Here is a 23,590-nt window from a genome sequence, read left to right as displayed (position 1 = left end):
ATATACTGTAGAGTAAGTGCTTCGTCATTAGCAGAACTCTGTAGGCCCACGGTATATGAAAGAAAAGACAAGAGGTTTGCTGATGTTTCTTAACATAATTTGATTACAGAGGCTCAATGGCCTTCGTTATCAGAAAATGGTTGGACTATAGCAATGATAAAACTTACTTTACTTTTGAAACAACTTGATTGATGCTATAGCCTCTCTCACACAGTGCAGTTGGAGTTTGTATTTTGTTGATTATAAGACACAAGGGCATAAAAGCCGACCTTGTCTCTGCCTCGCAATCTTTATCCTCAAACAACACATCAATCAACGAACAAAAAAGGCAAGAACATCTCATTGATTTCGTTAAATCGAGTACAGGATTAACTGAATGAACAACAGAGACAGAATGCAGTATGGAATTTTATTACATCGTTTTGGGTATGGCCTCATCTCCAAGGAATGCTCCTCGGAGCCAGATGCTGATGACAGGTAGCCCTTTGCTGGGCAGCTGGCATCGAAACCCCTCGGCTGGAGGAAAGGAGTTCCAATGAGGGGCCTTAAAATTATTATAGCTGGTGGTGGTGGGGAGGTGGATGGTTGTTGAAAACTGTTGCTCAAAACAGCTAGTGAGAGAACATGGGTAAGAGAGAGAGGAAAGTGATAATTGCAAAAGTGAGCCGATAGGTTGAACAGCAAGCATGAGGAATGTGAATTATTGTGCCGTGCTTATAGGCTATAAGTTAAATAGGTGAATGACATTCCACATGTGGCTAATAGGAAAGAGGAGAAGAAATAAGACGCTCTAATGATGATGATACATTTGTATTAATTCTACCTATGTCCGTATAATAGGAAACATTTACATTTAAGTCATTTAGCAGACGCTCTTATCCAGAGCGACTTACAAATTGGTGCGTTCACCTTAAGACATCCAGTGGAACAGCCACTTTACAATAGTGCATCTAAATCTTTTAAGGGGGGGGGGGGTGAGAAGGATTACTTTATCCTATCCTAGGTATTCCTGAAAGAGGTGGGGTTTCAGGTGTCTCCGAAAGGTGGTGATTGACTCCGCTGTCCTGGCGTCGTGAGGGAGTTTGTTCCACCATTGGGGGGCCAGAGCAGCGAACAGTTTTGACTGGGCTGCGCGGGAACTGTACTTCCTCAGTGGTAGGGAGGCGAGCAGGCCAGAGGTGGATGAACGCAGTGCCCTTGTTTGGGTGTAGGGCCTGATCAGAGCCTGGAGGTACTGAGGTGCCGTTCCCCTCACAGCTCCGTAGGCAAGCACCATGGTCTTGTAGCGGATGCGAGCTTCAACTGGAAGCCAGTGGAGAGAGCGGAGGAGCGGGGTGACGTGAGAGAACTTGGGAAGGTTGAACACCAGACAAAAAACGAAGTGAATTGTGTTATCTTCACTGGATGAACTTCAATTAGCATTCAGATCAGTCTGCCTGATTGAACTTTCGTAAACCACAGTAGGAAAGAGACAAATCAGATGAATCAGAACGCTGTCTCTATGGTAATCAATGGAGTATGTTTGAGTTGTCAAGCAAGACAAATTCTCTTTCAATGAACATACAGTGGGGCAAAAAAGTATTTAGTCAGCCACCAATTGTGCAAGTTCTCCCACTTAAAAAGATGAGAGAGGCCTGTAATTTTCATCATAAGGTACACTTCAACTATGACCGACAAAATAAGAAAAATAAATCCAGAAAATCACATTGTAGGATTTTTAATGAATTTATTTGCAAATTATGGTGGGAAATAAGTATTTGGTCACCTACAAACAGCCAAGATTTCTGGCTCTCACAGACCTGTAACTTCTTCTTTAAGAGGCTCCTCTGTCCTCCACTCGTTACCTGTATTAATGGCACCTGTTTGAACTTGTTATCAGTATAAAAGACACCTGTCCACAACCTCAAACAGTCACACTCCAAACTCTACAATGGCCAAGACCAAAGAGCTGTCAAAGGACACCAGAAACAAAATTGTAGACCTGCACCAGGCTGGGAAGACTGAATCAGCAATAGGTAAGCAGCTTGGTTTGAAGAAATCAACTGTGGGAGCAATTATTAGGAAATGGAAGACATACAAGACCACTGATAATCTCCCTCGATCTGGGGCTCCATGCAAGATCTCACCCCGTGGGGTCAAAATGATCACAAGGAACGGCGAGCAAAAATCCCAGAACCACACGGGGGGACCTAGTGAATGACCTGCAGAGAGCTGGGACCAAAGTAACAAAGCCTACCATTAGTAACAGTAATGTCCAGGCCTGTCTGAAGTTTGCTAGAGAGCATTTGGATGATCCAGAAGAATATTGGGAGAATGTCAAATGGTCATATGAAACCAAAATATAACTTTTTGGTAAAACCTCAACTCGTCGTGTTTGGAGGACAAAGAATGCTGAGTTGCATCCAAAGAACACCATACCTACTGTGAAGCATGGGGGTGGAAACATCATGCTCTGGGGCTGTTTTTCTGCAAAGGGACCAGGACGACTGATCCGTGTAAAGGAAAGAATGAATGGGGCCATGTATCGTGAGATTTTGAGTGAAAACCTCCTTCCATCAGCAAGGGCATTGAAGATGAAACGTGGCTGGGTCTTTCAGCATGACAATTATCCCAAACACACCGCCCGGGCAACGAAGGAGTGGCTTCGTAAGAAGAATTTCAAGGTCCTGGAGTGGTCTAGCCAGTCTCCAGATCTCAACCGCATAGAAAATCTTTGGAGGGAGTTGAAAGTCTGTGTTGCCCAGCAACAGCCCCAAAACATCACTGCTCTAGAGGAGATCTGCATGGAGGAATGGGCCAAAATACCAGCAACAGTGTGTGAAAACCTTGTGGAGACTTAAAGAAAACGTTTGACCTCTTGTCATTGCCAACAAAGGGTATATAACAAAGTATTGAGATAAACTTTTGTTATTGACCAAATACTTATTTTCCACTATAAATTGCAAATAAATTCATAAAAAATCCTACAATGTGATTTTCTGGATTTTTTTTCTTCTAATTTTGTCTGTCATAGTTGAAGTGTACCTATGATGAAAATTACAGGCCTCTCTCATCTTTTTAAGTGGATCTTGCACAATTGGTGGCTGACTAAATACTTTTTTGCCCCACTGTATATGAATAGGATGCTTTATTTACAGTTAGAGTTGGTTATAGACCAGCATAAATTTAAAGCTGGTCCATGCTGGTGTCGTGTCTCTGACTATGGTTAAATTATATGACATGCTATTTTATCAAATCGATTACCTAACGTTTAATTGATTACGTGATTGAATTAAACCATTAATAACCTGGGGCACCATGGAAGCATTAATTTATATAGAGTGGTTATCTCCCGAATCCACTCTCTTGAAGGTCTGAAAATCTTTTATATCAATAGCATTCAACTATTAATCGTCACCTCGATTGGTATCATTCTGATTGTCGTAAGTACTTGGTTATCTGTACGAACCCTAGCTAACAAGTTGAATCAGCAATACACATATTGTCTTAATTATTTATTTACTAAATACCTAAATAATTACACAGAATTACATATATATATACACAGGATAGATCACACATAGATTACTAATCATGTCATGAAAAGCCCCTAGTGGGCTAACCCGATATGACGGCTGGTTACACAAAGGAAGGGGGTTTGGTTTGAATGAAAGAGCGGGAAGACAGAGGGACAAAGGGATTGGGTCTCTATTGGACCTTGAGAAGCTATGCTACCGTAAATACAGAATCACATGCATTATAATAAGCGCCCATTCGGGAAAAGGAAAATGCAAGATATATATTTACTCTGAGCTGCACTTCGATAGATGGGTCGAATATGGAAGACTGGTTTGCCCAGCAGACATCATTTTTACTGGGTAGGAGAAGGAGTGTGTTTCATCCTTCTAACCAATGTCTGTGCTCCCATGGATGGTGTAACTGATTGAGCATAAGTTAACTTATGAAACAATTCTCTCATTTAGAAGTTAAAATCACATTTGATCTTCTCACAAATAGTTTAATGTTTAAAAGTTCATTTGTGTAATTTCTTTCCTTCTTAAATGCGTTTGAGCCAATCAGTTGTGTTGTGACAAAGTAGGGGGGTATACAGCCCTATTTGGTAAAAAACCAAGTCCATATTTTGGCAAGAACAGCTCAAATAAGCAAACAGACAGTCCATCATTACTTTAAGACACATTATGTAACATTTCAAGAACTTTAAAGTTTCTTCAAGTGCAGTCGCCAAAACCATCAAGTGCTATGATGAAACTGGCTCTCATGAGGACTGCCACAGGAATGGAAGAGCCAGAGTTACCTCTGCTGCAAAGGATAAGTTCATTAGAGTTACCAGCCTCAGAAATTGCAACCCAAATAAATACCTTCACAGTCCAAGTAACAGACACATCTCAACATCAACTGTTCAGAGGACACTGTGTGAAACAGGCCTTCATGGTCAACCTGCTGCAAAGAAACCACTACCAAAGGACACCAATAATAAGAAGAGACTTGCTTGTTGCCAAGAAACACAAGCAATGGACATTAGACAAGTGGAAATATGTCCTTTGGTCGGGAGTCCAAATTGGAGATTTTTGGTTCCAACCGCCTTGTAATGCGGTGTCAGTGAACGGATGACCTGCACATGTGTATTTCCCACCGTAAAGCATGGAGGAGGAGGTGTTATGGTGTGGAGGTGCTTTGCTGGTGACACAGCCTGGGATCAAATCTGGGTCTGTAGTGATGCCTCAAGCACTGCAATGCTGTGCCTTAGACTGTTGCACTGCTCGGGTGGCTATATTTGTACATTTGAAATAATACCTGCAGTCAACTTGTGCGCTAGGTAATAGATAAAACAGATCGCGTTCATTATTTCGCCTGTTCGATTTTTTTATTATAAAGCTTACCGGTACGATATAGTTTCCCAAAACAGCTGTTTGAGTCTGTCACTTTTTTGTTTCCAAAAAAGCACAAGGAAAATGGGAGTTTCTTGGGTCGAGTCACACATGCAGTGCAACTTAAGTGAGGTGACCAAGTTACATGGAAATTCTTTACAAATGTTTGCCAGCTATATATCTTGTAAGTATTACGTTGACTATCTAAGATGTGCCAAATAAATTCTCTCCAGCTGGGTTTTGCAAACTTCCTAACGTTATCTAAGTGTCTAACTTTAGATTGCGTGATCCTCTCTGGAATTAGGATCCCTGCTGTCTAATATTTGTTTTGTGCATGCTGCAAACTGCGTTTTGAGATACTTGAATAACTTTACGAGCTGTGTTGTCTATCTTAGTAGTAAATGTTTCAATGTGCTCACGAGCATTTTGAGCATTCCGCTATGGGGATGCTGAGTACTTGTTAGCATTTTGTTAGTGTTTTGATAAGTGACGTTTTTTGGGCTTTTCTATGTAACAAAAAAAAGTTGCCTCCCTTGTGTGCACTACCAGTAATACCGTGTATCAAGGGATAGCACAGGCACTGTAAGAAGGTATGGAGCTCTGGATAGTGCCCAAACATACACCAAACACAGAAGAAATGGGAAGCATACTGTATACTGTAAGAATCTTTGTCATAGATGAATAACGGTAAACTTTTTAAAATATTGCTGACACCCTACAGTCAAATCTGGGCACCAATAGAATAGTTATCTAGCTATATAAACCACACTCCTCTGCAAACACGTCTTCTCCGATCTTGGTTACAAGGCGGTACTTATTTCAATTAGGTAAGAGAATATCATATCAATATACACCGTTGGTGTATTAAAATTAAATAAGTGTGATGTCACCAAATTATTATAAATAGAAAAATGTCACCTTTATTTGACCAGGTAGGCCAGTTGAGAACAAGTTTTCATTTACAACTGTGACCTGGCCAAGATAAAGCAATGCAGTGCAACAAAAACAACGACACAGAGTTACATTTGGGACAAACAAAGTAGAAAAAACTATGTACAATGTGTGCAAATGTAGTAAGATTAGGGAGGTAAGGCAATGATTAGGCAATAGAGGTGAAATAATTACAATTTAGCATGAACACTGGATTGATAGATGTGAAGATATCTAAAAATAACAATATGGGGAAGAGGTAGTTGGGTGTGCTATTTACGGATACAGTGATCGGTAAGCTGCTCTGACAGCTGATGCTTAAAGTTATAGAGGGAGATATAAGTCTCCAGCTTCAGTGATTTTTGCAATTTGTTCCAGTCATTGGCAGCAGAGAACTGGAAGGAAAGGCAGCCAAAGGAGGTGTTGGCTTTGGGGATGACCAGTGAAATATACCTGCTGGAGCGCGTGCTACGGGTGGGTGTTGCTATGGTGACCAGTGATCTGAGACAAGGCGGGGCTTTACCTACCAAAGACTTATAGATGACCTGGAGCCAGTGGGTTTGGAGATGAATAGCTTCCATGCCGTCCCTAGGAGGGGTGCGTCACTTGAGTGGGTTGAGTCACTGACGTGGCCCTCCTGTCTGGGTTCGCACACCCCTTGAGTTGTGCCGTGGCGGAGATCTTTGTGGGCTATACTCGGCCTTGTCTCAGGATGGTAAGTTGGTGGTTGAAGATATCCCTCCAGTGGTGTGGGGGCTGTGCTTTGGCAAAGTGGGTGGGGTTATATCCTGCCTGTTTGGCCCTGTCCGGGGGTATCATCGGATGGGGCCATAGTGTCTCCTGACCCCTCCTGTCTCAGCCTCCAGTATTTATGCTGCAGTAGTTTATGTGTCGGGGGCTAGGATTAGTCTGTTATATCTGGAGTATTTCTCCTGTCTTATCCGGTGTCCTGTGTGAATTTAAGTATGCTCTTTCTTTCTTTCTCTCTCTCGTAGGACCTGAGCCCTAGGACCATGCCTCAGGACTATCTGGCATGATGACTCCTTACTGTCCCCAGTCCACCTGGACATGCTGACCTGTTTCACCCTCGACAACCACTGTGATTACTATTATTTGACCATGCTGGTCATTTATGAACATTTGAACATCTTGGCCATGTTCTGTTATGATCTCCACCCGGCACAGCAGAAGAGGACTGGCCACCCCTCATAGCCTGGTTCCTCTCTAGGTTTCTTCCTAAGTTTTGTCCTTTGTAGGGAGTTTTTCCTAGCCACCGTGCTTCTACACCTGCATTTCTTGCTGTTTGGGGTTTTAGGCTGGGTTTCTGTACAGCACTTTGAGATATCAGCTGATATCAGGGCTTTGATTTGATATGTAGCGAGGGCCAGCCAAAGAGAGCATACAGGTCACAGTGGTGGGTAGTACATGGAGCTTTGGTGACAAAACAGATGGCACTGTGATGGACTACAGTGCCTTGCGAAAGTATTCGGCCCCCTTGAACTTTGCGACCTTTTGCCACATTTCAGGCTTCAAACATAAAGATATAAAACTGTATTTTTTTGTGAAGAATCATCAACAAGTGGGACACAATCATGAAGTGGAACGACATTTATTGGATATTTCAAACTTTTTTAACAAATCAAAAACTGAAAAATTGGGCGTGCAAAATTATTCAGCCCCTTTACTTTCAGTGCAGCAAACTCTCTCCAGAAGTTCAGTGAGGATCTCTGAATGATCCAATGTTGACCTAAATGACTAATGATGATAAATACAATCCACCTGTGTGTAATCAAGTCTCCGTATAAATGCACCTGCACTGTGATAGTCTCAGAGGTCCGTTAAAAGCGCAGAGAGCATCATGAAGAACAAGGAACACACCAGGCAGGTCCGAGATACTGTTGTGAAGAAGTTTAAAGCCGGATTTGGATACAAAAAGATTTCCCAAGCTTTAAACATCCCAAGGAGCACTGTGCAAGCGATAATATTGAAATGGAAGGAGTATCAGACCACTGCAAATCTACCAAGACCTGGCCGTCCCTCTAAACTTTCAGCTCATACAAGGAGAAGACTGATCAGAGATGCAGCCAAGAGGCCCATGATCACTCTGGATGAACTGCAGAGATCTACAGCTGAGGTGGGAGACTCTGTCCATAGGACAACAATCAGTCATATATTGCACAACTCTGGCCTTTATGGAAGAGTGGCAAGAAGAAAGCCATTTCTTAAAGATATCCATAAAAAGTGTTGTTTAAAATGTGCCACAAGCCACCTGGGAGACACACCAAACATGTGGAAGAAGGTGCTCTGCTCAGCTCTTTTTGGCAACAATGCAAAACGTTATGTTTGGCGTAAAAGCAACACAGCTCATCACCCTGAACACACCATCCCCACTGTCAAACATGGTGGTGGCAGCATCATGGTTTGGGCCTGCTTTTCTTCAGCAGGGACAGGGAAGATGGTTAAAATTGTTGGGAAGATGGATGGAGCCAAATACAGGACCATTCTGGAAGAAAACCTGATGGAGTCTGCAAAAGACCTGAGACTGGGACGGAGATTTGTCTTCCAACAAGACAATGATCCATAACATAAAGCAAAATCTACAATGGAATGGTTCAAAAATAAACATATCCAGGTGTTAGAATGGCCAAGTCAAAGTCCAGACCTGAATCCAATCGAGAATCTGTGGAAAGAACTGAAAACTGCTGTTCACAAATGCTCTCCATCCAACCTCACTGAGCTCGAGCTGTTTTGCAAGGAGGAATGGGAAAAAATTTCAGTCTCTCGATGTGCAAAACTGATAGAGACATACCCCAAGCGACTTACAGCTGTAATCGCAGCAAATAATTTTGAATAATTTTGCACGCCCAACTTTTCAGTTTTTGATTTGTTAAAAAAGTTTGAAATATCCAATAAATGTCGTTCCACTTCATGATTGTGTCCCACTTGTTGTTGATTCTTCACAGAAAAATACAGTTTTATATCTTTATGTTTGAAGCCTGAAATGTGGCAAAAGGTCGCAAAGTTCAAGGGGGCCGAATACTTTCGCAAGGCACTGTACATCCAATTTGCTGAGTATAGTGTTGGAGGATATTTTGTAAATGACATGGCTGAAGTCAAGGATCGGTAGGATAGTACGTTTTACAAGGGTATATTTGGCAGCATGAGTGAAGTAGACTTTGTTGCGAAATAGGAAGCCAATTCTAGATTTCATTTTGGATTGGAGATGCTTAATGTGAGTCTGGAAGGAGAGTTTACAGTCTAACCAGACACCTAGGTATTTGTAGTTGTCCACATATTCTAAGTCAGAACCGTCCAGAGTAGCGATGCTAGTCGGGCGGGCGGGTGTGGCCAGCAATCGGCTGAAGGGCATGCATTTAGTTTAGCTAGCATTTAAAAGCAGTTGAAGGCCACGGAAGGAGTGTTGTATGGCATTGAAGCTTGTTTGGAGGTTTGTTAACACAGTGTCCAAAGAAGGGACAGATGTATACAGAATGGTGTTGTCTGCGTAGAGGTGGATCAGAGAGTCACCAGTAGCAAGATCGACATCTGTGATATATACAGAGAAAAGAGTCTGCCCGAGAATTGAACCCTGTGGCACCCCGATAGAGACTGCCAGAGGTCCGGACAACAGGCCCTCCGATTTGACACACTGAACTCTATCTGAGAAGTAGTTGGTGAACCAGGAGAGGCAGTCATTTGAGAACCAAGGCTATTTTAATTATTTTAACCTTTATTTAACTAGGCAAGTCAGTTAAGAACAAATTCTTATTTTCAATGACGGCCCAGAAACAGTGGGTTAACTGCCTTGTTCAGGGGCAGAACGACAGATTTTTACCTCAGCTTGGGGATTCGATCTTGCAACCTTTCGGTTACTATTCCAACGCTATTGAGTTTGCCGTTAAGAATGCAGTGATTTACAGAGTCGAAAGCCTTGGCCAGGTTGATGAAAACGGCTGCACAGTACTGTCTTTTATTGATGGCAGTTATGATATCGTTAAGGACCTTGAGCATGGCTGAGGTGCACACATGACCAGCTCGGAAACAAGATTGCATAGTGGAGAAGGTACGGTGGGATTCGAAATGTTCGGTGATCTGTTTGTTAACTTGGCTTTCAAAGATTTTAGAAAGGCAGGGCAGGATGGATATACATAGGTCTATAACAGTTTGGGTCTAGAGTGTCTCCCCCTTTGAAGAGGAAGATGACCGCGGCAGCTTTCCAATCTTTGGGGATCTCAGAGAGGCTGAAAAGGCTAGTAACAATTTTGGTGTATAATTTTAGAAAGAGATGATCCAGATTGTTTCGCCCAGCTGATTTGTAGGGATCCAGATTTTGCAGCTCTTGCAGAACATAAACTGTCTGGATTTGGGTGAAGGAGAAGCGGGGGGGGGGGCTTGGGCAAGTTTCTGCGGGGGGTGCAGAGCTGTTGGTCGGGGTAAGGGTAGCCAGGTGGAAAGCATGGCCAGCCGTAGAAAAATGCTAATTGAATTTATCGATTATCGTAGATTTATCGGTGGTGACAGTGTTTCCTAGGCTCAGAGCAGTGGACAGCTGGGATGATGTGCTCTTATACTCCATGGACTTTACAGTGTTCCAAAGCTGTTTGGAATTAGTGCTACAGGATGCAAATTTCTGTTTGAAAAAGCTAGCCTTAGCTTTCCTAACTGACTGTGTATATTGGTTCCTGACTTCCCTGAAAAGTTGCATAGCTGCAAAATCCAGCTTCCTGAATCCAAGTGTTTGACAGGGGGGAGGTGACCAGTAACTTTATGATAAAACTTTATAATTGTAGAAGCAACAGTACATTTTCATACTTTGGTCATCATACTTTGATCTGATTTCCTCTAAATATCATAAAATTTCATTGAACACATGATTGACTGTTCATTTTCTACCAGACTCGCATGGGTCATGAGGTGAGGGTTTGTTACTACGCTGATAAATGACAATATCCATCCGGACCTTTGCCACCTAGATATAGGGAATAGGGTGCCAATTTGGATACAACCATTAAATGAGTGTGACCCACCTGTGGTGTAGTGATGTAGTGAAGGAACCTCCTAGCTTCCTCCTCCAGGGAGTGGTTGTCACTGGCCCACGGCTCGAGCTCTATATGCCACCTGGGAGACTGGAAAAAGCAACAGGGAGACAGCCAATCAGCATCAGTGTTACTATCAGTGTGGAATCCTAAAAATGACTGAGGCGATTAGATTAATCTGGCCCTGGCTCCTGGGCAGGCGTGTTTTGCACTAGGTGAAAGATGATTGCTTTCGTTTCGAAACCGTGCTGCCACCCAGACATGAGCCAGGTCCCCGTTCAAAGCCCCCGGTGAAGTCGGCTCAGAACAAATGTGACATAATTAACCACAAGTAGTAATGAGTATGATTCTGTGTTTTCACATACAAAATAAATGTTGTAATGCCTCTAACAAGTTAGAAAATTCAAACATATATTTAATGGAAAAGAGATTTTGTATGATTTTCTAAAAATTACCATGCTGCTTTGTTGACAACATGACCAAGCGGCACAGATTACTGATTTGAGACGGGTGCTCCTCTCTCACCGCTTTTGCCCATTCACGTTACGGGCCACAGACCGGTGCTCCACTGCTCAGCATAATCAAATCCGTCCTCTGTCATCCATTAAAGTGACATTAATGCCAAACCTTGTGTACTGCTACAGTATCCACCCAACTGTGAGATTGGAAACGTGTTTCTGTTTCTGTCCCAGTACATACCCCTCTACAGGAGGGTTTCTGTGTCACATTCCTGTTGTTCCTGGCTGCTTTACAGGCCTAGGCTCAGTGACCTCATTCATCATCACAGGAATGTGTCTGTTTGTGATTACAGCAGAGAGAGAGAGAGAGAGAGAGAGAGAGATGTTTAATTAGTTCATTTTCAGTCCTGTGGACTATGTGAGTTCCTACTGGAGGTGAATGTTATCATTAAAACGTAACTCTTTAGAACAATACATTAACTATAAATAAGCAATGTTACCTCAAATTTATTTCAGCATTGAATACATTTCAGGTCTGCTGAGCTCAAACCTGAACGTTCTGTGAAATTTCCAGCACACGTTTACTGTAAACACAGACGCTGTACCCGCTTTAAATTACAGTTTAATTGTGGCTATTTGAATATAATGTAGGCCTACCAGAGTGGGCTACTATAAAAAACAATGGAGAAAATGCATCCCATAACATTTTGAATATGGAAAAAGCTGTTCTATAATTCCTCCTACAGTAGCAACCAATGTGTGGTGTTCAATGTCTATGTGATAATGCCCGAGATGCCTTTGTTTGGAGGATATATTGGCACGGGTGTTGTTAGCAAATCGGCTTCGAGGGCATTATCACTTTTGTACAACGGGTTACCAATATATTAAAATAATGATTGACATATTTTCATAAATGTTTTTATTTTGATGAATGTATTCATACTATTTCATCCTTCCACAAGATATAGTCCCGACACAAATCTAGGGTTGCTACCCAAGCCGACTGGTTGTTCGTTCTATTGGTTCGGTTGCCAGAGACACGACACAATCGTTCAGTCTTTTTGTTCTGTATCTATCCACGTGACCCAGTCGTTCGTTCTAAATGTTCCATTGCCATACTGGCTGGCAATATTCTCATCACTTGCTTGCTAGCTAGCCAACTACAGCTAACTTAAAGTCGTAGTGCTAGCTGTGCCACTAGAGATCCTGGTTTGAATCCAGGCTCTTTTGCAGCCCGCCGCAACCGGGAGACCCATGGGGTGGCACACAATTGGCCCAGAGTCGTCTGGGTTAGGCGAGGGTTTGGCCAGCAGGGATGTCCTTGTTCCATTGTGCACTAGTGACTCCTGTGGTGGGCTGGGTGCAGTGCACACTGACATGGTCGTCAGGTCTACAGTGTGTCCTCTGACACATTGGTGCGGTTGGCTTCTGGGTTAAGTGGGCATTGTGTCCAGAAGCAGTGCAGCTTTGTTGGATTGTGTTTTGGAGGATCTAAGCTTCCAGCTTCAGATTGAAGATCAGATCAAATTTGATGACCAATTTATGCAGAAATCCAGGTATTTCCAATGGGTTCGCATCCTTTTTCTTGCCACTTAATGTAATGTAAGTGCTTTAATGTGTTTGGACCTCATTTAGAGTAGCTGCCTTAGCAGCAGCTAATGGGGATCCCTAATAAATACAAGTACAGTAAAGGGAAACATTGATAGTGTTAACAGGGAAAACTCTAGAACAGTGGTCACCAAACTAATCCGGATTAGTGTTCCGCTCCTTGAAAGCGGCAGCTCAGCCTTTAGTTTGATGCGGATGTTGCCTGTAATCCATGGCTTCTGGTTGGGATATGTATGTGTGGTCACTGTTGGGACGACATTGTCAATGCACTTACTGATGAAGCCGATGACTGAGGTGGTATACTCCTCAATGCCATTGGATGAATCTCAGAATATATTCTCGTCTATGCTAGGAAAAAAGTCATGTAACGTAGCATCTGACCACTTCCGTATTGAGAGAGTCACTGGTACTTCCTGCTTTCGTTTTTGCTTGTAAGCAGGAATCAGGAGGATATAATTATGGTCAGATTTGCCAAATGGAGGGTGAGGGAGAGCTTTGTACGCTTCTCTATGTGTAGAGGTAAGATGGTCTCAAGTTTTTTTCCCCTCTGGTTGCACATGTGACAGGCTGGTAGAAATTAGGTAAAATAGATTTAAGTTTGCCTACAACCTCTTGGAGATAGGGCTGAATACTGCCCCCTTTGGAGGAAGTGCGTGCCCATAGTAAACAGAATTTTTTTGGGTCCAAAATTGCTAATATATGCATATAATAATTATTATTGAATAGAAAACACTCTAAATTTTCTAAAACCGTTTAAATTATGTCTGTATGTAAAGCAGAACTCTCAGGGCAGCCATTCTCCCAAACTCTCTCTTGGCAACAGAAAAGTTGGGGCAACTTTGACGACATCGCCCCCACCCTTCCCAAGCAGCTACAGACCTGGGAACAGTTTCTATGTGTTCAGCGCGATGTCTGCTTTCAAATGGGGATTGTGAGAATCTCGCGCGCCCTCGTCCTTTGGCGGGCTAAAACGTTCGGGTCACGCGAAAATACATGCACTCTATTGCGCGCGTCTGAATTGGAGCCCTCTCTTTTTCCATGAAACACCAATTGATGTCGGTTTGTCTGTTCGCGCTGATCATTGTTTTACACGTTTAAAACATCCTAAAGCTTGATTCTGCACTTAGTTTGACCAGTTTAGTCGACATATAATATGTAATTTTGAAGTTTTGATGCGCAAGAGTGCGGGACCCGAAGTCATTTTGGGTGCATTTCAGCTGAAGCTGTTAGCATATGCTAATACAGAGACACACAACTTGAAACCAAACAATGTATTGGGTAAGTATGACTCCTTCCACGTCTTCTGATCGAAGAACATCAAAGGTAAGGGAATATTTATGTGGTTATTTTGGGTTTCTGTGGACTCCAAACGTAGAGGAGACATACTGATAATATCTGAGTGCCGTCTCATATTATAGCCTAGTGAACGAATTCTGTAACGTTAAAAATAAATGTAACACAGCGGTTGCATTAAGAAGAAGTGTATCTTTGTAACTATATGTAGAACATGTATATTTAGTCATGTGTATTGCTTGTTATCTGACGTTATCTGTCGGAGCTATCATCATTTCTCCGGACATTTGAGTAGCATTTTTTGAAAATGTCGTCATTGTAAACAGAGATTTATGGATATAAATGGCATATTATTGAAAAAAACATAAATGTACTGTGTAACATGTCCTATTACTGTCATCTGATGAAGATTTTCAAAAGGTTAGTGAATGATTTATTTTTTAATCCTGCTTTTATAATTTTATATTTTCTGGGACAAAATGGCTGCCTCTTGTCTTTGTTTCGGTGGTGGTCTAATATAAATATGTGGTGTGTTTTCGCCGTAAAACATTTTAGAAATCTGACTTGCTGGGTAGATGAACAAGGTGTTTATCTTTCATTTGAGCTATTGGACTTGTTAATGTGTGGAGGTTAAATATTTCTAAGAATATTTTTTGCATTTTGCGTTATGGTAATGAGCTTGAGCCTGTAGTCACGATCCCGGATCCGGGATGGGTAGCATCAAGAAGTTAAATTCCCCGGTCACTAGGAACGCCGCTTCTGGATGAGCATTTTCATGTTTGCTTACGGCCTTATACAGCTGTTTGAGTGCTGTCTTAGTGCCAACATCGGTTTATGGTGGTAAATAGATGGCTACAAATAATATAGATGATGTTGGTAGATAGTGTGGTCTACAGCTTATCGTAAGGTATTCTACCTCAGACGAGCAATACCTCGAGACTTTTTTAATGTTAGACATCCTGCACCAGCTGTTATTGACAAATAGACACACCCCGCCCCTCTTCTTACCAGACGTTTCTTCTCTGTCCTGCCGAAGCATGGAAAATCCCGCCAACTCTATATTATCCGTGTCGTCGTTCAACCACGACTCTATGAAACATAAGATATTACAGTTTTTAATGTCCCGTTGGTAGGATCATCTTGATCATCCATTTTGTTTTTCAATGATTGCTCGTTGGCCAATCGCCTACGAATTCTCAGAACGTATCCCAAACTCCGCCGCCTTTTTCTCTGTCTTTTCTTCACGCAAATGACGTTCCTGAGAAAGCAGTATGTCCTCTGCGTCGGACTCGTAAAGAAAAAATCTTTGTCCACGTCGAGATGAGTAATTGATGTTCTGATGTCTAGAAGTTATTTTCGGTCATAAGAGACGGAAGCAGCAACAGTATGTACAAAAAAGTTTTTAAAAAACAAGTTACAAACAACACAAAAAAACGAAAAAACGAACAAAATAGCACAGTTGGTTAGGAGCACGTAAAACGGCAGCCATCCCCTCCAGTACCATTATCATGCATAAGATCAATCAATCAATGTACATGCAAAAATCGTCCTGCGTAGTTCAGTTGTAAGCCAGGATAGTGGGTTTGAATCTCTGGACCACTCATACTTAAAATGTACAGTATGTACGCATGACTGTAAGTAGCTTTGGATAAACGCGTCTGCTAAATAGCATATATTATAAAACACATATTAAAATCAATCCAAAAATGTCTACCTGCAGTAGAGTATGGTGGAAAATCTGATAATGATGGGAGATTACCGACCATTTCGAATCCCACCATACCTTCTCCGCTATGCAATCTGGTTTCAGAGCTGGTCAATCACCACATCCTCATCTGCAGACTCGATCGCCTTGGTTTCAGAAATTATTGCCTCGCCTGGTTCACCAACTACTTCTCTGATAGAGTTCAGTGTGTCAAATCGGAGGGCCTGTTGTCCGGGCCTCTGGCAGTCTCTATGGGGGTGCCACAGGGTTTAATTATTGGACCGACTCTCTTCTCTGTATACATCAATGATGCCACTCTTGCTGCTGGTGAGTGATCCACCTCTACGCAGACCACACCATTCTGTATACTTATGGCCCTTCTTTGGACACTGTGTTAACAACCCTCCAGACGAGCTTCAATGCCAGTGGCCTCCAATTGCTCTTAAATACAAGTAAAACTAAATGTATCCTCTTCAACCGATCGCTGCCTGCACCTGCCCGCCCGTCAGACATCACTACTCTGGGCGGTTCTGACTTAGAATATGTGGACAACTACAAATACCTAGGTGTCGGGTTAGACTGTAAACTCTCCTTCCAGACTCACATCAAACATCTCCAATCCAAAGTTAAATCTAGAATTGGCTTCCCGTTTTGCAACAAAGCATCCTTCACTCATGCTGCCTAACATACCCTTGTAAAACTGACCATCCTACCGATCCTCGACTTTGGCGATGTCATTTACAAAATAGCCTCAAATACTCCAATACTCAATAAATTGGATGCAGTCTATCACAGTGCCATCCGTTTTGTCACCAAAGCCCCATATACTACCCACCACTCCGACCTGTACGCTCTCGTTGGCTGGCCCTTGCTTCATACTCGTCGCCAAACCCACTGGCTCCAGGTCATCTACAAGACCCTGCTAGTAAAGTCCCCCCTTATCTCAGCTGGTCACCATAGCAGCACCCACCTGTAGCACGTGCTCCAGCAGGTATATCTCTCTGGTCACCCCCAAAACCAATTCTTCCTTTGGCCGCCTCTCCTTCCAGTTCTCTGCTGCCAATGACTGGAACGAACTACAAAAATCTCTGAAACTGGAAACACTTATCTCCCTCACTAGCTTTAAGCACCAGCTGTCAGAGCAGCTCACAGATTGCTGCACCTGTACATAGCCCATCTATAATTTAGCCCAAACAACTACCTCTCCCCCTACTATATTTATTTATTTATTTTGCTCCATTGCATCCCATTATTTCTATCTCTACCTTGCACATTTTTCCACTGCAAATCTACCATTCCAGTGTTTTACTTATATATTGTATATAAAATATATTGTATTTACTTCGCCACCATGGCCTTGTTTTTGCGTTTGCCTCCCTTATCTCACCTCATTTGCTCACATTGTATATAGACTTATTTTTCTACTGTATTATTGACTGTATGTTTGTTTTACTCCATGTGTAACTCTGTGTTGTTGTATGTGTCGAACTGCTTTGCTTTATCTTGGCCAGGTCGCAATTGTAAATGAGAACTTGTTCTCAACTTGCCTTCCTGATTAGATAAAGGTGAAATAAAAAGAAAAATTAGCTCTAGTGTCGGAGTATAAAATTATGCAGTCTGCAGTGTAAATTCAACTAAATTTAGTGGAATTTTAACACCATTTTGAGTGAAATTAACTCTGAAAATGTGACACTACCTGTAGAGTAACTTTAACACTGTCACGCCCTGCTCTGTTTCACCTGTCCCTGTGATTGTCTCCACCCCGTCCAGGTGTTACTTATTTTCCACAGTGAATTTATCCCTGTGTTTCCTGTCTCTCTGTGCCTTGTATGTTTAGTCAAGTCAACCAGTCTGTTTTTCCCTGTATTCCTTTTCTATTCTCTTTTGCTAGTCTTCCCGGTTTTGACCACTGCCTGACTCTGGACTACTTGCCTGATCATCCTGCCTGCCATGACCTTGAATCTGCCTGCCCTTCGGTACCTATTGGACTCTGAACTGATTTAAGTCTACTATGGAACAACAACCGTTTGTGGTCATCTGGAGAAAGTTATGGCAGAGGTGAGAAAGGTATTTGAGTGTTCGGTATCCGGGAGAAAAGCGGCCAGTAAATTGCTTGACTTACGACAAAACTCCTGTAGTGTGGCAAACTACATGGTGGATTTTCGCACGTTGGCTCCCGAGAGTGCCTGGAATCCGGAGTCTCTATTCGATACTTTTCTGCACGGATTATCTGAGGAGGTAAAGGATGAGCTAGCTGCTCGGGAACTGCCGGTGGACCTCGACTCCCTTATCACCCTAACCATTAAAATTGATGGACGCCTAAGGAAACGCGGGAGTGAGAGGAGGTCTGGTCTCGGGCACACTCGTGCACCCGCTATGGCTCGTTCACCTTTGAGGGAATCCGGAAGTTTCCGTAGGCAGCTTTTCCGAGAAGATTCGAAGCCACCCGAGCCCTCTCCGGAATCTACTGCCTATGCAGTTGGGAAGAGCTAGGTTATCTGTTGGGGAACGCTCATGGAGGATGAATAGTAACAGTTGTCTGTACTGTGGAGGGGCAGTGCATTTTATAGCTACCTACCCTATTAGGGTGTCTCTAGTGGGTACCAGTACTATGGTGAGTCAGACTGGGAGTTCCATAATTCCCATCACCCGCACACCCTTTTTTGTGCTTGTGCTGTGGAGTGACCAATCTAAGTCTCTCCGAGTGCTCATTGACTCTGGGGGTGATGAAAGTTTTATGGATGCCACTATTGCTTCGGAGCTTGGTATTCCCTGGGTGGCCGCTCTATAGGGGAAGTCACCCATAGTACTCAATTACGGGTTTATGGTAACCACAGTGAGACCATACAGTTCCTCCTCATTGCATCTCCCCATGTTCCGGTTGTTTTGTGATTTTCCTGGCTCCAAAAGCACAATCCTGTGATTGACTGGACCACAAGCTCCATCCTTGTTTGAAGCCCATTTTGCCATTCCCACTGCCTTCAAGTAGCACAGCCTTCCCCAAGTCGTCTTCCTCAGGATGTTAGCAAGACTGTGGATATCTCTGCTATTCCCGCTGAATACCATGACCTCATGGAAGTGTTCAGTAAGACACGTGCTACTTCCCTTCCCCCGCACCGTCCTTATTATTCTTATGATTGTGTCATTGATCTTCTCCTACTCACTACACCACCTCGGGGTCGGTTGTATTCTCTGAGTACATAGAGGAGTCTCTGGCCACTGGGGCCGTCCGTCCGTCTGCATCTCCTGCCGGAGCAGGGTTTTTCTTTGTGGAGAAGAAGGACAAGACCCAGCGTCCATGCAATGACTACCTGGGACTTAACGACATTACTGTTAAAAATCGTTACACCCTACCTTTCCTCTCCTCGGAGTTTGAACCTTTCCAGGGAGCCATCATGTTTTCCAAGTTGGACCTTCGGAATGCCTACAACCTGGTTTGGATACGCGAGGGGGATGAGTGGAAGACAGCCTTCGACACAGCCAGTGGACATTATGAGTACCATGTCATGCCATTTGGACTCACCAACGTCCCCGCTGTTTTCCAGGTTTTGGTAAACGATGTGCTCCGGGACATGCTAAACCGTTTTGTGTTTGTTCACCTTGACGACATCCAGTTTTTTCCCCGATCTGCCCAAGAACATGTACTTCATGTCAGACAGGTCCTTCAGCTCCTCCTGGAGAACCAATTGTTTGTGAAAGCCGAGAAGTGTGAGTTCTACCCCTCTACTATCACCTTTCTGGGATATGTCATTGCTGAGGGCAATGTTCAGATGGATCCTGGAAAGGTGAAAGCAGTGGTGGATTGGCCTCAACCAATGTCCAGGGTGCAGTTGCAACGGTTTCTTGATTTTGCTAACTTCTACCGCCGTTTCATTCGGGATTACAGCACCCTGGCGGGCCCCCCTCTCGGCACTCACTGCTCCCAAGGTACCGTTCAAATGGTCTCTAGCCGTCGACAAAGCCTTTGTGGACCTGAGGCATCAGTTCACAACAGCACCCATCCTCATTCATCCGGACCCCTCGCGTCAAGTTGTGGTGGAAGTTGATGCTTCGGATATTGGAGTGGGGGCCATCCTGTCCCAGCGATCTGCCTAGGACCAAAAGCTTCATCCCTGTATCTTTATTTATTTATTTTATTTCACCTTTATTTAACCAGGTAGGCAAGTTGAGAAAAAGTTCTCATTTACAATTGCGACCTGGCCAAGACAAAGCAAAGCAGTTCGACAGATACAACGACACAGAGTTACACATGGAGTAAAACAAACATACAGTCAATAATACAGTATAAACAAGTCTATATACAATGTGAGCAAATGAGGTGAGAAGGGAGGTAAAGGCAAAAAAGGCCATGGTGGCAAAGTAAATACAATATAGCAAGTAAAACACTGGAATGGTAGTTTTGCAATGGAAGAATGTGCAAAGTAGAAATAAAAATAATGGGGTGCAAAGGAGCAAAATAAATAAATAAAATACAGTTGGGAAAGAGGTAGTTGTTTGGGCTAAATTATAGTTGGGCTATGTACAGGTGCAGTAATCTGTGAGCTGCTCTGACAGTTGGTGCTTAAAGCTAGTGAGGGAGATAAGTATTTCCAGTTTCAGAGATTTTTGTAGTTCGTTCCAGTCATTGGCAGCAGAGAACTGGAAGGAGAGGCGGCCAAAGAAATAATTTGGTTTTGGGGGTGACTAGAGAGATATACCTGCTGGAGCGTGTGCTACAGCTATCTTCCTGTCCCATTGTCTTAATCCTGCAGAGAGGAACTACGATGTAGGCAACCGAGGACTCCTGGCGGTCAAGATGGCATTGGAAGAGTGGAGGCACTGGCTGGAAGGAGCAGAACAGCCATTCTTGGTCTGGTCCGACCATAAAAACTTGGAATATCTCCGTACAGCCAAGCGCCTCAACTCCAGGCAGGCCCGGTGGACCCTCTGGTTTACCAGATTAAACTTCACTATTTCCTACTGCCCAGGGTCAAAAATGTGAAGCCTGACGCTCTCTCCCGCCTATAACAGTTCCTCTGCCACACCCTCGACCTCCGAAACCATTCTCCCTACCTCATGCTTTGCTGCCACTGTGGATTGGGGTATTGAGAACCTGATTCGCGAAGCACAATGCTCCCAGCCTGGACCTGAAGGGGTCCCGGCTAACCAGCTGTTTGTCCCTAACCCAGTCCGGTCCTGGGTCCTGGAATGGGCTCATTACTCCAGGCTGACCTGTCACCCAGGGTCCTGTCGTACACTAGCCTTCCTCCTTCGTCACCACATGCACAGTGTGTGCTCAGAACAAGACTCCACGGCAAGCTCCTTCTGGCATCCTTCAGGCACTACCGGTTCCTCATCGTCCCTGGCCTCATATATCTCTGGACTTGGGGCTCCCTTCGTCTGATGGCAACACTGTCATTCTGATGGTAGTCGATCGGTTCTCCAAGGCCGCCCATTTCATCCTTCTCTCCAAACTACCTTCTGCCAAGGAGACATCCCAGCTTATAGTGCAGCGTGTCTTCCGGATCCATGGACTCGCGGTAGACATGGTCTCTGATCGTGGTCCTCAGTTCTTGTCTCAGTTTTGGAAGGCATTCTGCACCCTTATTGGATTGTCGGCCAGCCTGTCCTCTGGATTCCATCCCCAAACCAACGGTCAGTCGAATCAAGCAAACCAAGACCTGGAAACCACCCTGAGATGCCTGGTCTCAACCAATCCCACTACCTGGAGACGACAACTGGTCTGGGTGGAGTATGCCCGGAACACCCTTCCTTGTTCGGCCACGGGACTCTCTCCATTTGAGTGTTCTTTGGGGTATCAACTTCCACTCTTCCCGGAACAATAGGAAGAGGTCAGCATACCCTCTGCCCAGATGTTTGTCCACCGCTGTCAACTACCTGGAGAAGAGCTCGGGCAGTACTTCTCAAGACCAACTCCAGGTATCGTCGACAAGTGGACCATCGCCGGAATCTAGCTCCCCGTTACTGCATTGGGCAGAGGTATTGGATTCCACTCGGGACCTGCCCCTGTGGGTAGAGTCCCGCAAACTCTCTCCCCATTTAATTCGTCCTTTTCCCATCTCTGGAGTCCTTAGTTCCACTGCTGTCCATCTTGTGTTACCCTGTACCCTCCGTATCCACCCTACTTTCCATGTGTCCAGAATTAAGCCCGTGTCTCACGGGTACTGTCACACCCTGATCTGTTTCACATGTCCCTGTGATTGTCTCCACCCCCTCCAGATGTCACTTATTTTTCCCAGTGTATTTATCCCTGTGTTTCCTGTCTCTCTTTCTATTCTCTTTTGCTAGTCTTCCCGGTTTTGACCACTGCCTGACTCTGGACTACTTTCCCGCCTTTCTTCTCTCACTTGGTCTCTCTTGCGCTGTCTCACTTTCTCACTCTTTCTGTTTCCCTCTCTCCCTCTCTCGCTTTCTGTTTCTCTTGTTTAACCCCTCCTGTGGCCCTATGGCCCCAGATAGGTGACAAGCCAAATGTTTCTGTTGTGCCTTCTTCACCACACTGTCTGTGTGGGTGGTCCATTTCAGTTTGTAAGTGATGTGTACGTCAAAGAACTTGAAGCTTTCCACCTTCTTCACTGCGATCCCTTCAATGTAGATAGGGGATGCACCCTCTGCTGTTTCCCGAAGTCCACGATCATCTCCTTTGCTTTGTTGACATTGAGAGAGAGGTTGTATTCCTGGCACCACGACTCACAGAGCTCTCACCTCCTCCCTGTAGTCTGTCTCGTAATCGTTGGTAATCAAGCCTACTACTGTACTCACACACACATGTAAGCTTGTACACATACAGTACATACAGGCACGTACGCACACATACTCACACACACACATACATACACACCTTCACCCCTCATCTCCCCCTTTCTTTCCATCCTCCACCTGCCCCCTTTTTTCTTTCTCAGCTTGAAATTATATGTGATCATAGTAAGTGCCTCGCGGGCCAGCGGTTGTGATTGGTGTGGTCGTCGCTCCTTCACCACCAGATTTAATTTCTATGTTATTTTTCTGTTTTTCTTTATTTTATTTGTTTCTGCTTGCGGCATCCTCTGTCCCTGACTGTGTGGCAGTGTTTCATCAAGCAGAGCTTGGAAGGGGAGAAAAGAAACACAAAACATAATTGGGCAATTAGTAAGAACTGGAGGGAGAGATGGAGGGAAGGGAAGAGAGCAGGAGAGTAGATGGAGAAAGAGAGAGAAGGAGAGAGGGATGGGGTTAAGGGTAGCTAACAGATTGCAGCCTCTCTCACTTCTGTCAAACAGTGATGCCTTGACCCCAGAACTGCCGGACTCACATCTATGTTTTCTTCTTTTCCACATACTTGAAATACCATATAGACCCTTGTGCCTCTGAGCCGCCTCCCTCAGCCTAAGAAAGCCACATGCCATGGCCAATACATCAGTCTGGATCAGGCCCTGGCACAACCATAGATTAACAGAGCAATGTGTGATAGAAAAATTACATATTTACCTGATTTATTTAATATTAATAGTTAAGAATTAGCGGTCTAATTTCCTGATCCTATAGCTCTGCCATGAGATTGATAGTGTGATAAACTAATTTGAAACATTTTTTTCAACAAAATGTGATGTTATTCTTTTTGACATTGTTTTAGAAATTTGTATTAAGAATATTGGTCCAAAGTAATAATTTGTCATATAGTCAATGTTGTCTGGATTTCCTGAATCAGAGATG

The 23,590-nt window shown here is 43.8% G+C and overlaps 1 protein-coding gene across 1 annotated transcript in view; it reads right to left on the bottom strand.

Moving 5' to 3' along the window:
* LOC115108039 (probable methyltransferase-like protein 24) overlaps window positions 1–23,590 on the bottom strand; it is an 86,308-nt gene that overhangs the window by 22,268 nt on the left and 40,450 nt on the right. Inside the window, exon 2 of the mRNA XM_029631925.2 lies at window positions 10,826–10,924. Within this exon, the coding sequence (XP_029487785.1) occupies window positions 10,826–10,924 (99 nt within the window). The remainder of the gene's footprint in view (window positions 1–10,825; window positions 10,925–23,590) is intronic.

This window comes from Oncorhynchus nerka, linkage group LG24, assembly GCF_034236695.1.
Source record: "Oncorhynchus nerka isolate Pitt River linkage group LG24, Oner_Uvic_2.0, whole genome shotgun sequence".
Lineage (NCBI taxonomy): Eukaryota > Metazoa > Chordata > Actinopteri > Salmoniformes > Salmonidae > Oncorhynchus > Oncorhynchus nerka.
This window is presented reverse-complemented; position numbering and strand designations above follow the sequence as displayed.